General features: G+C 43.5%; 1 protein-coding gene across 2 annotated transcripts in view; it reads right to left on the bottom strand.

Moving 5' to 3' along the window:
- Positions 1-1929: 1929 nt before the first annotated feature.
- The window catches only part of GOLPH3 (golgi phosphoprotein 3), a 58129-nt gene continuing 39822 nt past the window's right edge, over positions 1930-20236 (bottom strand). For both annotated transcript variants that reach the window (XM_059725247.1, XM_059725246.1), the window contains 2 exons: positions 10149-10263; positions 1930-3909 (listed from right to left, as the gene is read on the bottom strand). In XM_059725247.1, the coding sequence (XP_059581230.1) occupies positions 3485-3909; positions 10149-10263 (540 nt within the window). In that variant the 3' untranslated portion in view covers positions 1930-3484. The remainder of the gene's footprint in view (positions 3910-10148; positions 10264-20236) is intronic.

Genomic DNA, 20236 nt, shown 5'->3' with positions numbered 1-20236 from the left:
CACTTGCACCTGGAAGTATTTAATAACCATCCCCAGCCATGGTACAAACTTTGGACTAATGACATGTGTTGGTATACTGTAATTTTGATGTACACCTCTATGAAGGACAGGAGTCAAACTCTGCACATGGGACACAATATTAAATATCAAGAAATTGAAGCTGATAAGAGGACCACATCTAGTCAAGCATATTGTCTACACTTAATTTTTTCACATACCTAATCAAAAAGTTTGTTTTAAAGAATAAGTATCTAGGGTCCTCTTGAATAAGATATATGGGAGTGCCCATTGCACTCAGTCCCCGTCAGTACTGATGTTTTCAAGTCATGGTGAGCCACTGCATTGAATACATTTCTACTTCTTCATTCCCACAGCTGAGCAGCACCTTTCTTCCCCATAACCAGTGAGTCCTGTTTTTGAACCAGCCTTAAATGTTGGGCAAATATCAATGAGCAGGGACCCAAACAGCTTATGCAGAATCCCTCTGTTACCCCCTCTCCCAAATTGTCACATAAGATTAGTGTGGGCCCATCCTCTATGAGATAGAGCTGGGTCAGGCTGCAGAGCCTCATCTGCATATAAAGTTTTGGAACATCCAGGACTTGTAATGAGAACACTTGGTTCCAGTCATGAGTGGGGGCTAATTAGCACATTTGTGGAGTGTATCTGGAGTACATCCACATACTGAGCAATGCTGAGTTGTGGGGTCACCATGGCTTGAAACACTGTTGTCTGCTGGGTCCCAGGCCAATGGTAAATTATAAGCCTTTTGTGGCTTTGGGCTAATGTCATGCATAGTTTGTATTATATACAAGCAAGCATAGAAGTGCTACTTAAAAGTGTGTTTATGGAGTATTTGTGCTAAAACCTACAACAGTTTCTACATGTATGTTTATTTCTAGGTCAGTGTTTTCTTGGGGGCCTTGGGGAGCTGCAGGCACAGCACTCTTGCACCTGGGAGCCTGGTCAGAAGCAGAAGTGTAGCTCTGGCCAGCCAGGCTCTGGTTTTGGATAGTGCACGCTGCAGCTACATGCACCATCCTGCTTTTTCTTCTTTTTTTTTTTTTTGGTGTGCGGTTTTTTTGACCCTGGGATCTCCCATGGTCAAAATACACCCCCAGTGCTGCAAAGCAGCAGTGTGAAGAATGCCTGCAGACACTGCACTGCAGACATGTCTGTGGTGCCACACACCACACATCTGCGCTTGTCTGGTCGTGGCCATAGGTGCTATCTAGTACAAAAAAAAAGTGTATATCCTGGCAAGTGCAAAACCCTGCAAGAGTAAACTTTATTTTCATCTCAAATCTGAAACAAGTTTGACAGAAGTATAGTTTAGGTTCATGCCCCAACAAAATTTAAACAGCGTCTTTCAAATAATTAAAAAAAGAAAAAAAACCCCAGCCAAAACAAAGCTATGTACTAATTACAAGTCTTATTTCAGTCACACTGACCAAAATAATTCATTCCAAGTTTGAAACATATCAGCATGACTTATTTAAGAGCTGCAAGAACAAAGTGGCATTTAATGTCTGGGGCTATTTTTTTTTTAATTCACTACAAGTTGCAGATACAATGGGGTCACTTAGGATCTATTTATTTAACTGATTTTTTAAAGACAGCAATCTATATATCTAAACCTAAACTGTCAGTGCAGAAAGGGAGGGCCCAGTTAAAGAGAAAAATAAAATTGTGCTATCAAGGGGAAAGATTTAACAATGAAAGGTAAAACTGCATGCTCAACTGGCCTTAGATACACTTAAACCAATAAGTCAAATCTGCGAGGCAGGAGACACTGACACTAGCAATAACTTGATCAACACTTGATTCACATCATAAAAGCTACCTCTTCTAATAAGACATATCAACTAAGAAATAAGAAGTCTAATTAGCAACATAAAATACAAAATGAAATGCTTGGTCTATTTCAGGCACTTTCAAGATCATAGTTTATTTACTGTAGGTAAAAAGCTAGTATACAGATTAGGGATCCCTTAAATTATAACTCTATTGTTATACACCATCTAGTATTTTTGCTCTGAATGTTAACCAAAAAGTGTCTAAACACCTGTAACCCCCACTATAAGTTTGCACTGTTATGAGAAAAAAAATAATATATATAGAAATCAGGGTTTAATTTGTTCAATGCATAATATTTACACTGTGAAACAATGGGAGATAATACCAAGCAGTGGTAAAGAGGCAATAAATTTTAAAAAGCCAAAGTTTATATTTTTTTACAATAATGTGCTAATCAGCATAATTGTATATAAAAATTAAAATATAGTAGAGCTTCCCGTTACAGAAATTTTAATCATCTGAACTGTAGTCATTACTTGCTAACAATTTACATGCAACACCTGCTAGGACTGACATTTGATTTTTTTTTTTTTTAAGTGTTAAGTAGAATATGACATTTAAGAGACAAACATTAACTCGCGTACAAACAAAATTAAAAAACGCACTCAAGAATTGTACTGGTCACAAGCCTCTTCCATACAGAAAAAAATATAAACAATGATAGAAAGTGGTCTCCTTCCATATAATAAAGATTATAAAAGGTGACACATAGACTGAAAGTACCTGGATGGTAAACTTCACAGACATTGGGAACAGAGTTCACACACATGCTCTTTATAAGAGGCCCATCTTTCCACCAACTGGCAATGGCTGAGAGCAAGTAAGGGGCACCAGGTGTACAACTAATTAAATCTTGCAAAATACTAAGATGGGAGTTGTTAATATACAATTCAAACTATATACAGATTATAATGGAATGTATTCCATCCCAAAACTGCTCTGTGAAACAGCTGGACCTTTCTACAGCATGACTCAGCATAGTTATGACAAAAATGTAAGTACACAAGAGATGTATATGAGGAATACAATTTATGGGGCATTTTACATGACTTATGTATGGAACTGCTTAATGAATATTCCCATTTTAAAATAATTTTGTTATGCACATTGAACCAATGTCTATGTATAAAAATGTCCTAACAGAGACTTTAATATTAACTTTGGTGATCTCAAAGGCCTTTTTTTCTTTTACTTTTGTATGAACTATACTGCAAAATGCTGATGCATGTACACACCTATAGCAACCCAAGACTGGGTTGAGCCAACAGAGCATGCCCATTTCCTCCTTGAGGCACTTTCTATGTTAAACCATTCCAGTAACCAAAAAGTTGGGGGGGAGGAGAGGGGAGGATGTTCTATTAAGAATTTTAGGTAACTTGAATTTAACCAGAAGTGAAATGCCAATATGGCAGTAAACCCTTTTTAAAAAAGGAAGGTCTCTTGTACCAGCAGAATCCTGTATACAGATACACAAAGAAAGAGGGAATACACCACCCATCATTCCCATGAAACAAGAGCCAATTCATCATATGAGAAGGTACAAATTACAGAAAACATGAAAGTCAAGAGAAGAGAAACAACTGGTTTACATGAAAGAGGAGAGAAGAACACTTCAGTCTGATCGCAGTTATTTTGTGAAAGCTGCTACAACAGCCCACAGGACCTCATTAGTATTGGTCTTCGCACCTTCACCTTCAGGGTCTAAATCCAGAAGTTGCCGCACTCTTTTTGTGGCTAAATCATACTGCTCATCCAAAAGAGGGGCAAAAGCGTTCTCAAGGACATCTGAAGCATGGGCTAAGTAAATGAGAGCCAGCAAGCGTTTGTCCATGCGGTGAGGGTCATTCACCCATTTGTCAAGAACTGCTTCTTGAACTTTCTTGATGAGGCGCTGTTTTATATTGTTGTTGGTGAGGGGATGAGTAGTCATGTCAAAAAGAAGGAAGTTCTGTTTCTCTGTCGTCAATACACCTTTTTCCACTAGGTTTTTAGCTAATCGTTCACGCACGTTTCGTAACTGGTAGTGTAATTTTAACGGATTCCACGTTTCACCTAAAAAGGTGAGCAAAAAGAAAAAAAAAAATCAGTTATTCATGATTGCATCTGTATTCTGACGAAGAATACATGTTTTCTCTTTTTCTGCTGTTCAGAAATAAAGGCCTGTTAGAATTGCTGCTTACTACATGAAGGTGGTGAAGTCCCATTTGCTGTCCTTTAATCTAAGCTGATGTTTGCTTAGACACAAGGAACACAAGCGTCTCTCTGAACAGCTTCAGCATATTCTTAATATTTAATTTAAAAAAATACACTATTTGTTTTTGCTTTGTTGTAGAAGGACTAAAAGCTAAGCTAGGAGTGTTATGGAGGTGACAAATATAAAGCCTTATATATGAAAGGGAAAAAAAGACCAGTGCAGCAGGAAGAGAGGAAGTATCAATAGCAGGATTCTCAATAAAGAAAGGTTCTTTTCTGGCTTGTCCCGTTATCCATTTCCAATATACTCACTTGTGAAGGGCAGGGAATTTCCAGTTATTACCATCCTTTCTGCCTCAAAGCATGTCAATATTCATCCAGATCTTTAGGCTTAGGCTCATTTCCTTTTTTCTAGGCAAATCTGAGTTAAAAGCAAACACTCACTCACTCAATCATACCTTTATTACTGCATCTTTTGGTAGGGCTTAAAGAAATCTCTGATTTTTGTATAGCATAAATAGCACTTCCAAGCATGTTAAAGGAGAAGAAAAATTATTAAATTTAATTGAGCCATTTCAAAATCTTTGGATTAAATTATGTAAATAAGAAGCACAGTATTATAATAGTAATTTAACAGCAGTACAACAAAAGGCAATTGTGATACCAAAGGCTGACAAGCATTTTGACTTAACGCCTGCTTTCATTTGTAAATAGCTTAAAACTTTCACATTAGGAACTTAACATTTGAAAGAAGGCTACTCTGTTTGAAAGTCTTCTCCCCAAAAGTTTAAAAGGAAAATGACTATTGTTTTAGCAAATAAAAAAAGTCTTCCTCCATATGTTATAAAATCCCCATGCCTTTCAAAAGGCTGAGGAAATTAAAATTTAAAATTTGACCTGAGGATGAAAGGCCTCTCAAGAATTTCTCTAAATACCTGTTCAACCCAGTAAGATACAGGCCTCTGAGAATGCCATTTTCTATACACACAATGAAAACAACTCCTTCAGGACATGCTTAGGAAAAGAGAGGACATGCTATCCCAGGTTACTTATCTAAGCAAAAGCTGAAGTTCTGCAGTGAATGACTTGGGTGCTGTGAACCCACAGCTCCTCCGGCTCCATGATACTATCTACTGAGTAACACAGGTCTTTGAGGGAGTTCTGACTCATTCCAAATGACAGCCTCAGGGGGCACTAAATGCAGATATGCCTAAATAAAAATAGGTTATGTAGCCAATTATTGTCTTGCTTTTGGCTGTTTGTACTACTCAAACACAACTTTGTGTGTGCTAATAAAATCAGTAGTAGTTGGGTGACACCTTGTGACCAAACTTCTAAATTACACAGAAGTTTGCCCTCTAGAGAGCAGTGGTTCTCAACCTTTTTGATTCATGACATGCTTAAAAAAAAAAGTCTTCAAAATTTAGCATCACTAAAAATAATTTAAATGCCAATATATTATGCATATTATAAAATTATTATAATTATATTATTAAAAGGAACATGTTAGTTGTTGATTAGTTCATCATAATTATATTAGATAGTATTATATTATATAATACAATACAATACCACATTATATTACATTCACCCAACTGCCACTGCAGTCAGGTGGAACTGTACCACACGCCTCACACCACACCCCAAGATCAAGAAACGGCTGTGGCAAGAGCATGTGCTTGTGCTACACCCCTTGAACAGGTCTGCCCCTAAACAGCATCTCCCAGAAAAGAGGGTTGTGGGACAGATGGAACTATCCCGCATGCCTTTTTTCGGGAGGGACACAGGAGCCAAACTGAGAAGCAGCTGCTGCCTGCATTACATTAGGCATGTAAGCACGCCACCTCTGCTGCTGCTCTTCCAAGTTTCTCTCCGATGTATCTCTTGGTGCCTGGGGCAGTTCTACCTAGAGCAGGGGCGGACAATTATTTGAGTGGAGGGTCGCTTACCCAGTTTTGGCAGGCTGTCAAGGGCTGCATGGGTAGCCCCGCCCCTTGACAGGTGCCCCATCCCCTGATCACCATTTTGGGACCAATGCCCCAGGGCCAGCACCGGTGGGGCCCAAAGCGGGGCGCAGGCTGGCAGGGGTCTGTGGAGCCGGGCTGGGCTGCACCAGCAGGGAGCGAGGAGCTGGCTTGGCTCCACAGAGCCCCTGCTGACTGGGACCCCGTGCTCCTGCCACCCTGTTCTGGGCCCCACCGGCACTGGCCCTGGGACACCAGTGTGGGCCCTTGTGCTCCCACTGGGTCCCCGCCTGCTCACTCCGTGCCCCCCAGCCCTGCGGTACGGGTGGGGGGCAGTGCACAGCCCCAACCCCCTGCTTGCCAGCAGGGAAGAAGCTGCTGCTGAGCGTGGGGAAAAGTGGCCCCTCACCCGCCCCACATTGCAGGCGCTTGCAGCCCATGTGGGGCTGTCCGGAGCGGACACAGGCAGTCCCAAGCGGGCTGCAAGCAGCTGCAGCGCAGGTAGGAGGGGCCGCTCCCCCCCCCCCCCCCCGCTTCCTTGCCCGGGGTCCCCTGCCCCCACTTACCTGAGCTTCCTGCGCCGCCAGGGCAGCCACATGCTCCCAGCCCAGAAACCTCGGCAGGGGCTTCTGACTGAGGGGTGGAGCCAGGCGGGCCCCGCTGTTGTTGGAGCCCGCTGGGCTTCCCCTGGGTCCTACTGCCCTTGGTTCCTGTCATTTTTTACAGGAACCAAGGGCAGAGAAATATTAATTTTCCAAATATTTTTAGGGGCCCCATGGGCCAGATAGAATGGCCTTAGCCCACAGGCTGTATTTTGCCCACCCCTGACCTAGAGATAAGTCCCACTGCCACCAGGTAGAACTGCCCTATGCACCTCCATTTTCAGGAGGCACGGTAGAGCCAAAACAGGAAGAGCTGCAGCAGAAATGCTTGCCTCCTGCATAATATAATGCAAGTAGGCACACTTTTCTGCTGCAGCTGCTTTTCAGTTTGGTTTCAATGTACCTCCTGAAAAGCATAAGCGCATGGGGCAATTTCACCCTGCAGCAGTGCCGGCACTCCGGTGAAGAACCACTGCTGTAGAGATTTAGACAGATGTGTGCTGTGTTCTCAGGAGGTAATAATATTCTGACAAACATATTTCCATGTTTCCTCTCTTCACCATGGATCACCTTATTTTGTCGCTCTAGATTGACAAACATGTGGCCTTAAATTAGGAGTCGGCAAAATATGGCCTGAGGGCCGGATTTGGCCCACGAGGCCATTCTATCCAGCCCGCAGGACCCCTAAAAAATTTAGAAAATTAATATTTCTCTGCCCTTGGTTCCTGTAAAAAGTGACAGAAACCAAAGGCAGTAGGATCCAAGGGAAGCCCAGCAGGCTCCCACAACAGCAGGGCCTTCTGGCCTGGGACCACATGGGCTGCCCTGCGCCAGAACCATAGGTAAGGGGGAAGGGGGGAGGGAAGGACAGGGGCGGACCCCGGGGAAAAGTGGCTTAGGGAAAAGCTGAGTGCGTGGGTGCAAAAGCAGCCCCTCGCCCACCCCGTGACTGGGGACCCGCATTGCAGCTGCTCACAGGCTGCCTGGGAGTGCCTGTGCCTGCTCAGGACAGCCCAACATGGGCTGCAAGCAGGTGCAGCAGGGAGCACTAGGCATGGGGCAGGCAAGGGGCCACTTTCCTCTGTGCCGGGAAGGAGCCCGGAGAAAAACTGAGCATGGGGGGGTGGGAAGCGGCACAGGCAGGCTATAAGCGGCTGCAGTGTGGGGCACTGGGCACAGGGTGAGCAAGGGGCTGCTCCCTCACCTCCCCCGTGCTCAGCACCAGCTTGTAACTCGCCCCCACTGCCATCCTGGGTCCTGTACCAGCTCTGGGATCACGCATCAGGGCTGTGCATAGCGACAGCAGCTGCAGCCCCACTGCTTGCTGCACCAGGCAGTGTTTGCCACTGTTGACTGTGGGCTGCCCAGTGCACGAGCTCCGGGCATGCAGCAGCAGCCAACACTGCCTGGCGCAGCAAGCAGTGGGGCCACAGCTGCTGCCGCCGACGGGCAGGTGTAAAGCCCAGGCTGGCAGTGGGGCAGGTTACAAGCTGGTGCTGAGCACAGGTAAAAGCTAAACCAATCATCTCCAAACCCTACCACCTCCAAGCTAGCTATAAATAAATGCTAGTATTATGGGTTGGGTCAATCATCTTTATTTTAAAGCATTAGTATTTTATAGTTGGTTTGGGGATTCTCTAAACCAAATCTCCTCAGAAAAAAAGCTTAGCAGGGTAGGCTAGGTCAGAAGTGACCAAACTGTGGTATGGGCAGCCTGTGTGTGTGGATCAGGGAGGGAAAAACCAGCACAGTAGCAGATATGGGAGGAAGCAGAAAGCAGAGCAACAAATGTGGCAAGGAGAACAGGTAAGGAAGCAGAAAGCAGAGCAGCAGACCAGGCACAGGAAGGAAGATGGGAGTGACACTTGGAGAGGGTGCAGGGCTAATTTGTGGCAGGCCTACCAAAACAATTGGACCCCCACTGAGCTAGGACATGTACATAATACCCTTAAGGAGCATGTAAAGTGCTGGTGACTCATTAAGTACATTACCTGCACAAGTATTGACCTAACGGGCCCAGAGTGGGAGGGAGATTGTGTTAATATAGAAGATGTGTTTTCGATAAGAAAATCAAATGCCTTTCAAGCCTATAGAAATATTTGCAAGGTTAGTGACAACTATGGTTAATGGTCCTCGAAAACTGCAAGGTTGCATGGCCTAGCACTTGCTTACAGGCAATGCACAGAACAGAAGGCTAAGAAAGGACATCCAGAACTCATGTTAGTCATTTCTCTCTCTCTCTCTCTCCTTTCCCTCTCCCCAACCATTTCTGTATGTTTGGAATAAGAGAGAATTGAATGCAAGTTAAGACATGAAGCAAAAGGATAAGGAAACAGAGAGGGAGGGAAGAAAAGAATACAATTAAAATGAAAGGAAACAAAAGTCAGAGAGGTTTCTCAGATTAAGTTTACTTTATACAACTTGCCCATGAGAAAACCCATTCGAAGGGAATACTTTTTTTTATTCATATAAATTCATCCTAGAATTCAAAGGCCTGTTCTAAAGGCATGCTATACTTTTAACAACAGAGTTTTCTCCCCCCTCTCCCCCCCATTTCTTTTTTCAGGGTATATAGTATAGTTTGTGTTTTTGAACCCTACCTGTATTCCGTTCCTCAGATGGTATACATTTCATTTAAAACAACAGACAAGCAACTCTAATGAGTCTTGGCTTCAGCAAGATGAAACACATTATATATTAAAAGACTATCATCATTCAATAATGGAATTCCCTTTTCATTTTAGATTAACTGATACATTGAAGTGGAGACAGACAATTGTCATGGATTTAAGTAAAGAAAATGTTAATTGCCTCTACAGTAATGGGAGAATCCAATTTGCATTCCACACCTGATATCAATTTGTGGGAAGATTTCAAGGTAATTGCATCCGAATAATTCATTTTGCATCCCTCATTCTGAACAGATTAGAACTGACTACCCTGATCAGTCAAGCTTGAAAATATTGGCTAAAAAGATGAGTTATGAAAAGTTAAAAACTGTGGCCTTGTTCTTTACCACTCCTTTATAACCTCAAAAAGCTCCAACATAATTTGAGTTCTTGTGTTTTGCCTTAGAAATGTTGGTTCACTTCCCTTTCTTTGCTGGAGAATCCAAAGTGTGAACTCCTATAAGGATGTAACCTGAACTGCACTCTCTTTTCACTCAGATAACTATCTGGGAACTCAACTCTATTCAACTGATGGTTCTTCTTGAAGAAAGCTGTTGTACATCCAAATATTTAGCTTCCAAAGTTTGATGAGCCAGGCAAATGACATCCTCAGAACTTGCATTTTGATCCCTTCTACCACTGCCTCATCAAGATCAACAATTATTCGTACCCTTATACTGCTCAAAGGCTAGCAGCAGGATTTAGCCTCAGTTTGAGATATGTTACAAGATTGGTTCTTTCCCTGAAGACCTTGCAATTTATTTTCTAATCTAGTGATGATAGACGAATAAATACAGAGTTGTATACCATCACTAGACTAGAAAGTATATAAGTAAATAAAATAATCAATGTCCACATCATACCACTAAGTAGCTCGATCCAGTTCTGCACTGTTTCAGGAGGCTGGGTTTCCTTAATATGCTTCAGAGCTTCGTCAAGTAGAACATCCCCTGTAGGAGCATCTGACTTGCAGATAACCTGATGGGGGAAAAAGTGTATTAGCTGATTTTGTTTATACACCTTAACATCTAGAATGAAAAAACTGGAAAACTCCACCTGTATTCTCACAACTGGGGGGAATAAAAATACATTTTCCAAAGAAACAAGGTAAATTTGGACTTTAAATCTTTCTCATCTTTTTTACATAAATCTATGTAGAATTAAACTTGAAATTATGACAACCTGCAATATGACTTTAACATGACTTAATAAATGTTAAGCAACACATCTGTGGCAAAGTTTTCAGGAAACTGACCCAATGAACTGGTGTCTAAAAACAGAATTTGAAGTGTAAACCAGCTTTCGACAACACTGGCCTCTTCTTAAAGAAAACTGTATTCATTTTAGTTATTTTACTATTTATTTAAACTCTTAGCTCATTCCAAGCTGAGAAACCAAGCGGGAGTTTAACAAACACAAATGTTTTTCCCCTCTCCTTCCAATCTATAAATAAAAATTGAGAGAGCTCTACTATTTCTAATGTCTTAAAGGAGACATTGACCAAAAACATCAGCTCAATTCACTAACTACAATTAATAATTCCCGTATTTATTGAAAACTTTTAATGCAGAACATGTTGGTTTAATAAACTTTTTCTTTGGCAATTCAGAATGTTTTTAGTTAACCTTAAGTGTGCTGGATAGCTATGTTAACTGCAGTTTAATCGCGTTTCATTAGCCATCTAAATAAAGCTTTGACCCATCAACATTAAAAAGAAATTGTAAAAAGAAATACATCATTAGCCATTTTCTGAATAAATATAGCTATGTAGTGAGTTAAATAAAACATCTAGATTGTTTCAACTTGATTAGTATAAAGACCAAAGTTAGTGTAAAGGCTAAGATCTATTTACAAGTCAGCATGGTTTCAAAACGCCAAGTAATCAACCTCTCTCCCCTGAGGAAAATAGTTTTATTAAAAAGTGCAAAAAAATTAAACTCAACTATTGTCAATTTATATCACAAGTAGAAGCACTCATATGGATTGTTTTATCAGTTTATCAGTTTATCCGGCCCTAAAAATGGGTTAGCAACCTTTTTTGCAATGGGGTTCCACTTCAACAGGTTAGCTCCAAATGTGAGCTGTTCCCAAACAGGGCCCATACTATTACCACACGAGCTGGAGCCACCACTTTCCGTTGCTGCCTAGCCTTTTGCCTTTGTGGGCCATATAAAATAACTGTGTAGGCCACATTTGGCCCATAAGCCATAGGCTGCCAACCCCTGCACTAGAGAGATAAAAACAGCCATTATAGATTTGTCAAAAAAACCAAGCAAACGGATGAAGACAAATCAAGTTTCCCTCTTTGGTATGTTAACTAGCTGAAAAGATAAAAAAGCAGTAGGGTTGATCTTAACTTTAATATGGTTTTTGACATTGTCCCAACACCCACATGACATATTTATAAATCAACAAGGGAAATAGGGTCCAAATGAAATCGACATCAGGTAGGAACATAACTTTTTGAAAAACTACTTAGAGTAATTATTGAGAGTTTGCTGTCAAACTGGGAGACCCACTTCAAGCAACATCTCACAGGGATCTGTCCTTGACCCATCTGTATTCAACAAGTAGGCTAAAAAAAAAAGATGGTGGACTGGTGCATTTATAAAGTCTACAAATAACACTAAGCACTCTGGAAAACAGGATCATATATTAACTTTCCTGTCATTGCAGTGTATGAGAATTGGCAGTCCTTTCATCTTCCTTGCTTTTACATATGGCATGTTGTTAGGTGTTCTTGGGGTCTCCAATTATGTGCATAAGGATGTGAAGGTGGCATTTTTGGTTTAAATTATGATTTTGGAGAATTTTTGGTAAATGGCTGTCTACCAACTTACCGGTGCAGGGGCTGGACTCAATGGCTCAGAAAGCTCCTTCCAGTCCTATGGTCCTCAAATTAAAATGTTCTAAATAAATTGGAGAGGTGCCTTCCTCCCCCCCCAAAAAATCAACAAAATGGAAGGCAATAAAGATAAATACAAAATCCTACGCTTATGAAGAAAAGAAAACAAATCAAAAGGCATAAATACAAAATAAGAGACTACCTAAGTAGGTGGTAATATGACACAAAAAGGACCTAGCAGTTTTCATGGACCCTAAGCTAACTGAGTCAACCATGTGATACTGTTGCAAAAAAAGGCAAATCTCATTCTGGGATTTATTAGTGGAAGTATTTTAGGTAAGACCCAAGAGGTAATTATCCCACCCTACCTGGCCTGATACAGTCTTAGCAGGAGTGCTATATAGTGTTAGTTATCCTACATTTAAAATAAATTTTGTAGACAAAATGGGAAGAGTTCAGAGAAGTTTACCAGGAATGGAGAAAGACTAATAGTGTATAAAAATAGACCACAGAGTGGGGAATGAATTACTGGTAGTCTCCCATTATTCAAAAAGTTGTTACAAAGGGGATAGTGATGGATTATTTCGCATGTCTACCAGTGTAAGGACAAGAATAAATTAATTTAAATTTGCCAAAAAGATTTATGTTGGATATTAGGAATATGAAACTTCTCTTTAACTATAAGGGTAGCAACAGCAGTCCTGAAAACAATGGGAGCTAGTCCTCTTCAATGTTGCCATCTCCTCTTATTTTCAAAGCTTTTAATAACAACCCAGAAATTAATTAGTTCCCATCAATATAAAAGCTTCTAAGTGCAACTCTTTAACAACCATTTCCACTTCACCCTCTCTGGCATCAATTATGTAGTTAAATGAAGTTCAACTAAATTATAAAGTAGGCAGTGAAATTAAAAAATATGCTCTTAAACTTCTTACGCTCTTAATCAATATGCAAGTAACTACTTTTTGTTATAGGTCAGTGTTTCCCAACCAGTGTGCCATGGCACAAAAGCGTGCAGTCAGAAATGAACATGCATGCTGTGGAATTTTGCCATGGCAATGAGCTACAATAGGTATGAGGATAGGGAATGACTTAACAGGCATGAGGTGGAAGATTTTTATTAATGTATGTGTGCCTTGGGCTGGAAAAGATTGGGAAACACTGTTATAGGTAAACACTAGGCAAAAATTAGGACTAGTACTACCTTACGTGGTCAGAGTGAATTCTGAATTTAGAGATGACTAAATGGAGTACATTGTGCAATTTAATTTTTTTAATGGACATTTAGTAGGTAACTGTATTTAAACCTTCTTAGTGATAAACTGCAATCTATGTTCCCTTTATTCTACAAAAGTTTCAATCTCTTTCGCAAACAGCAATCTTTTTAAAAAGGTAAGCAAACTATGCAGAAATATGTAACATTAAATAAGACTCATCTTTCATTAGTGACATCTTGCAGAAGACCTGCATTCCAGATACAGTAGCATTTTTTAAATAACACAGCACTAACTACTGGGCCATGCATCAATTCAATTACAGAGTGTCTTAATGAAGACCCATTCTCAAGGACAATTTTAAATTAAATTTATTGGCATTACATCTGTGGCATTCTTAAAGAAAAGAGTATTTGTTTAACATCTGTTTGAACACTTACATGAATGCTGGTCATTTCAAAGTACTTAAAAACTAACCCTTACAGAACTCTAGTGAAATCAAGATGTTTTGGTCTCAGGCCAAAACCAGAATTAAATATGGAACAGAAATGCACAATTCCTTGCTTCCAATCCTATGCTCAAATTGCAGTCCTGTCTACCACCACCACCAGACTGCACAAAAGTGTGTTAAAGCATGACTACTAAAATTACCCCATATCCCAAAATTCATAGTATCCATCAGACAAAAACCCCATCCCTCCCTACAGATCAGGATTCTAGTAAATTTGAATTTACTTCAGATGCTATTCAGCAACAAGACCAAATACTGGGTAGACATCAATATTTGGGAAGTCACAAAGGCAGTTCATTCTGGCCAGCAACTTTGACATAAGGAGTGATATAATCCATTGTTTTCAAATTTCCAAAGCCTGGACATGAAGGAAGGATAATCAGCGTGTCTGGATTCTGACAGCACGATGAGCAGAACAGCTTTCTAAAAGCTGAAGATGTGCTATACAGTTAGCTAGCACTGGAGCTGGAAAAATAGAAACCTGAATTTTAATACTGTATGTCATGGTGGGGTCCTTCAGGAGGGCCGTGATCTCCCTGAGGTCCCTCTCACCATGCCAAGTCCGGCCCAAGGGCACTCTCTTATTCTTGCCCGCCACGTCTTTGATGGTTAGATGAAGTTGGGAGGCTGCCTTACGACTCCCTGGGCACGGTTAGCTGGGACCTCTGTCCCCATGTGTTCCTGGACCCCCTGGGGGTCTCCCGGTATGATGGGTGCTCCCCAGGCACCCTAGCCTTATGGGCTACGCGTGGCTCCTACCACCCCTAATACCACGCCCCAAGCCTCGCTGATGGGATAGACGCTGGTATGTCTCTCTATATGTACACGGCCCGTCTCTCGGGCCTCCTCTATGTACTCTCGCCCCGCTCTCTGGGGCCGCCTCTTCTGTGCTGCCCTCTCTTGGGCTCTCTGAGCCCACTCGGGGCCTCCCTGTAATGTTACCCCTCTCTGGGGCCTTCTCTATAGTGTTGCCCGAACTCGGGCTAAAATATAGCCCCCCATCTGGGGCTCTCTGTGCCCACTGTGGGGACTTCTCGGTAACACCCCCTGACTCTCGGGCCCACCGCACTGCCGCCCCCTTCTCCCAGGGCTCAGCGTGCCACTACCCCCTCTCGGCAGGGGCAACCGCAGCACTCTACCCTGCTCTGGGGTTCGTCGCACTAGCCCTTCTTCAGAGGCTCACCGTGCCCGCACTGGGCTTCCTAATAACACTGCCCCCTCTCTGGGGCTCGTCGTGCCCGCGCTGGGGCTTCTCAAAGCCACCCCTCTCCGGGGCTGGGGTCTACGCCCCGCAAGCTGCGCCCTCACTGGCGCTGCGCCCTCACTGGCACCGGGGTTCCCCCTGAGAATACTGCACCCTCACTGGCGCCTGGATCCCCACGCTATTGTGGGTCTCCTATGAGGCCTCCTCCAACCCCTATAGCCTCACCCAAACCACCGGTGTAATATCAAAGCCGAACATAAACTCGAGCCTCCAGGCTATAACTCAACTCAAAGCCGCCTGGCTATAACTTAATATTGCTCAACTCTGATCGAGCGGTACTTGCTGTTAAGCTTTTCCTCCCATCTTAACTGCAGGAGCTCCTGCCCCTCTGGCTGCTGGCAGGGAACTGCCAGCCTGGCCTCAGCCCTGGGCTTTATGAGAGCCAGGCTCTGCCCTCTTCTGGCCAGCTGACTCACATAAGCTGCCCTGGCAACCCGCAGCTGTGCTCGTTATGTTCTGCCAGGGCGCTCTCTCCCTGGCAGTTTCCACTCCCTAGGAGCAGGCACTGAGGTGCCCTGCGACACTGTAAACAGAAGCACCAGAACTGAATGAAAAATGCTCAGAAACAGATAGTATAAGACTAGTCAGGAAAGACCCAATATAAGATTACGATTGATCTGTAGTGGTTTCAACTGAATTAAGATAATTTCTTAACATGACATACAAAAGGCAGAGGATTATTTGATTTTTTAACAGGTAAGGCATCAATTACAATAGCTAAATCATCAGCATGGCAGACCAAAATTATATAACATTTTACATTTCTAAAACAAAAAGCTACTAGTTTACAACTGATTTTGGTTAAGTTGTATTTAATAGTTAAAAAGCCAGGAACGTGAAAACAGAAACTTCTAGTTTGATTGGTAACATGCTTTTGTTTTGCTTCTACAGAATTTTCCATTTAAAAGAGGTTTTCAACCAGTAGGACATGACTGAAGAGATTTGGTTTTGGGCTGATAACTTTCTTAATCTTAACAGAGTTTGTTTCTAATCCAGACAGTTGTAGTGATATGATTGAGAAGGCATGCTGAATATAAATAAATATGGTGATGTTTGACCACCACAGCATCTCCAAGAATAATAAACTACACCACTCTCTTTCAGATCCTGTGGACTCTGCAGTTCTGGAATCAGGCATTTTGCCATTCAATTTACCCCTTTCCTGCAGCTACATTCTTGCTCCTTTTCTTTCCATTATGCTAGGACCAATCTGTAGTTCTTTTCTGCTTACCACCTCTTCCTTCAATCCTTCAGGTGAAAGCTAGATTACAATGCCCCCAGCAAGTTTCCATGGGGACAAGCATCAGAGTAAAACCAGCCATCCTCCCCTTCTCACCTGTAGGGATATTCTGAAGGCACCTTTGCTCTTTCAGGTTACATCACTAATGTATACTGGCTTGCTCCAAATGCTTCTTTCTAGGCTTAGGCTGACAGATTTTTAACCTGGAGATCTTGATCACCCTCTGTACCCTTCTCATGCTGCTACAGTAAAAGGATCTGGGGGAAATGGATCACAGCCTTAGGAGTGAAACTATTTTTACAGATGGGCAAATCAAAGGCCGCGGAGGGGAGGAGGGATAAGAAGATATTTTTTTTTTTACAGATTTGCTAAATTCTCAAAATTCTGGCCTTCAGAACAAACAAACGTGCAACAATGTCCTTGCCAATATCGGCATTATTTATCATGCATTAGTGCATCATACACCTGATAGCTGAGTGTGCACAATTCAGTTTCACTGAAAATCTAGTGATTTTCCACAATACTGCAGTGCTGCTCTGTAGTAGGGTGGTGGTAAATATGAAACATCTCGCATCAATTGCTCTTTAAGCAAGTTCTTTCACAGTATGGTCTTTATATTTTGATAATCTACTTTCTAATACATGGTTAATTCAGAATTGCCAACCTTAAATATTTGCAAACACTAATCATCCACCCCAAAGTAAATTTTTTTTGTTTGTTTTTTTAAGTTAAAAGTATTGGGTTCCTGTTATTTACCTTTTGGTTTGGAGCATTTAGGACACAACTGGGTTTCAACCCTTTTTTCTCAGCAACAATTAGGGTTGGAAACCTACTTTAAAAAGTTGAATTTCTCACTTAATCAGTTGTCTCCAGAAAGGGAGCCATTAGGCCAAACACCAAAATTATCGTGAGACTCATGAACAGAGATCCTGGTTTCTTGTTTAAAAATCCATGCATCCAAGGGTGCGGAGGGAGTTGTCTCAGGATGCAACTGCAGAGCTGATGGGCATAATCTTTGAAAATGTGTGGCGATCAGGGGAGGTCCCAGATGACTGGAAAAGGGCAAATATAATGCCCATCTTTAAGAAAGGGAAGACGGAGGAACTACAGACCAGTCAGCCTCACCTCAGTTCCCAGAAAAAGCATGGAACAGATCCTCAAAGAATCTATTGCTAAGTACTTGGAAGAGAAGAAGGTGATTAGAAACAGTCAGCATGGATTCACCAAGGGCAAGTCATGTCTGACCAACCTGACTGCCTTCTGTGATGAGATGACTGGCTCTGTGGATGTGGAGAAAACAATGGACATAATATACCCTGACTTCAGCAAGGCTTTTGATAGCATCTCCCACAGCATTCTTGCTAGCAAGCTGAGGAATTATGAGTTGGATAAATGGACTGTAAGGTGGATAGAAAGTTGGCTGGATTGTTGGACTCAATGGGTAGTAACCAATGGCTCAATGTGTAGTTAGCAGCCAGTATCAAGTGGACTGCCCCATGGGTCGGTTTTGTTCATTATCTTCATTAATGATCTAGATGATGGGATGGAGTGTACCCTCAGCAAGTTTGCAGATGACACCAAGCTGAGGGGAATAGTAGATGCACTGGAGGGTAGGGCTAGGATTCAGAGTGACCTAGACATGAAGTTCAACAAGGACATGCAAAATCCTGCACTTAGGACAGAAGAATCCCATGCACTGCTACAGGCTTGGGACCAACAGGCTAAGCAGCAGCTCTGCAGAAAAGGACTGGGGGAGTCAGAGTGGACAGCAAGATGGATATGAGTCAGCAGCATGCCCTTGTTACCAAGAAGGTTAATGGCATACTGGGCTGCATTAGTAGAAGTGTTGCCAGCCAGCAGATTGAAGGAGGTAATTATTCTGCTCTATTCTGCGCTGGTGAGGTCACATCTGGAGTACTGTGTCCAGTTTTGGGCCTCCCACTATAGAAAAGATGTGGACAAAGTGGAGAGTCCAGCAGAGAGCAACAACAATGGTGATAGGCTGGGGAATGATTTATGAGAAGAGGCTGAGGGAACTGGGTTTATTTAATTTGGAGAAGAGAAGATTGAGGGGGTATTTGATAGCAGCCTTTAAATACCTGAAGGGGGGTTCCAAAGAATATGGAGTTAACCTGTTCTCAGTGATGGCAGAGGACAGAACAAGGAGCAGTGGTCTCTAGTTGCAGCAAGAGAAGTTTAGTTTGGATATTAGAAAAAAACTCTCTCACTAGGAGGGTGGTTAAGCACTGGAACAGATTACTTAGAGAGGTGCTGGAATCTCCATCCTTGGAGGTTTTTAAGGCCCAACTCGACAAACCCCTGGCTGGGATGATCCTGGTTTGAGCAGGGGATTGGACTAGATGACCTCCTGAGGTCCCTTCCAACCCTAATTTTCTATTATTCTATGATAATGTTTACTTGATATATTTACAATTTTAAAGCAATTTGGAAACCTAGCAGTGCCTCAATCATTATAATAAAATAAATCCTAAATACCTATATATTTGGCATTTGATTTTGTTTTGTTTTTTTTAAATCAAGGAAAATCAGAGCTTCCCCTTCCCCCTTCACTCACCAGGATGTGGGTCCCGCTGCGGTTGTCTCCCTGCTGCTTTGTGGCACGGAGCAGCCCTGATATGCTGGTGCCCCACCCATGCTGTTGCCCCCCACTCCCAACCCAGAGTACCCCAAACCCCAGCCCTGCTGGTGCCCCTCACTCTGACCTGCAGTCTTCCACTGCCTCCAGGTGTGCTGGTGCCCCTTATTCCTGACCTGCTGTTCTCCATCCCCCCCGGCCCCAGCGTAGGGGAAAGATGGACATAGGTAATGCCTAGGTGATACGTTTTTTGTTTTTTTGTGGTTTTGTTTGGTTTTTTTTGGGGGGGGGGGGGAGGTAAGGGGAGCATATGCTCCACCCAGATTTCTCTACCCACAGCGGAGCACTGGACTGCAGCCTTGCTGGATCAGCATCAGGCAGTCCAGTGGGCGGGACCCGGTGTGGGAGGGAGTGCCGCACCACCCTGGCCACCAAGGTGAGGCACCACCCCCTGCTGCCTGGCAGCAGTGGGGGAGAGGCACAACTCTGTGCTGCCACCACTGCCAGAACCCCATGCCAGTCACACTGCCAAAGTGATGCACTGCAGCACTGCAGAGTTGTGTTTCCCTGCTGCTGCCAGGTGGGCAGGGGGTACTTTACCATGGCAGCACGGCAATCCTTCTGGTGGCAGCAGCACTGAGCCTCCCTGCCCTGCTCCATCTCCCCACTCCAGGTCCCATCCAGTGGGCTGCAGAAGCAGCTCCTTCCTGGTGCCTGTCTGGCCAGGCTGCAGTCCCGTGCCCCACTATGGGCGCAGAACTGGGGAGATGGGAGAGATGAACATGTACCCACCCCCATACCTCCCTGACACACTGCCCCCTTCCCCATGAGTGCACACAGCAGCAAGGAGCCTGTCCCCACTCCCCCCCCCCAGGAAAAGACATCTGTGGCTCAGTCCTGCTGCCTGACTGGGCCCTGCGGCTGTACATTCCCACCTACAACAGCCCCCACCCCAGGTACCGCCCTGGCTAGGCAGCACCCTGACCCCCCAGCAGCCAACCTTGCCCCACTTCCTCCCTCACTGTGTGGGCTCAATGACAGCCGCCACCTCAGTCTTCCCACACGTCGCCCATGTTCTCCCTCACTTCCCATGCATCACCTATGCCCCCCATAGACTTACCTGCAGGGAGCTGTGGGAGCTGCTCTCCACCACGCTGCCTCGCTGTATTGCCAGCCATGTGCAAGTAGGTAGGTGCCCCCTTCCTCCGATCGCCTTCCTCCTGCTCCCGCCAGCCCCACGCAGCCCCTTGCATGCTGGAACTCTGCCAGCCTGCAAGGGGA

Source organism: Alligator mississippiensis, chromosome 3 (genome assembly GCF_030867095.1).
Source record: "Alligator mississippiensis isolate rAllMis1 chromosome 3, rAllMis1, whole genome shotgun sequence".
Classification (NCBI taxonomy): Eukaryota; Metazoa; Chordata; order Crocodylia; family Alligatoridae; genus Alligator; species Alligator mississippiensis.
The sequence above is the reverse complement of the archived record's forward strand: the minus strand, read 5'-3'. Positions and strand labels throughout refer to the sequence as shown.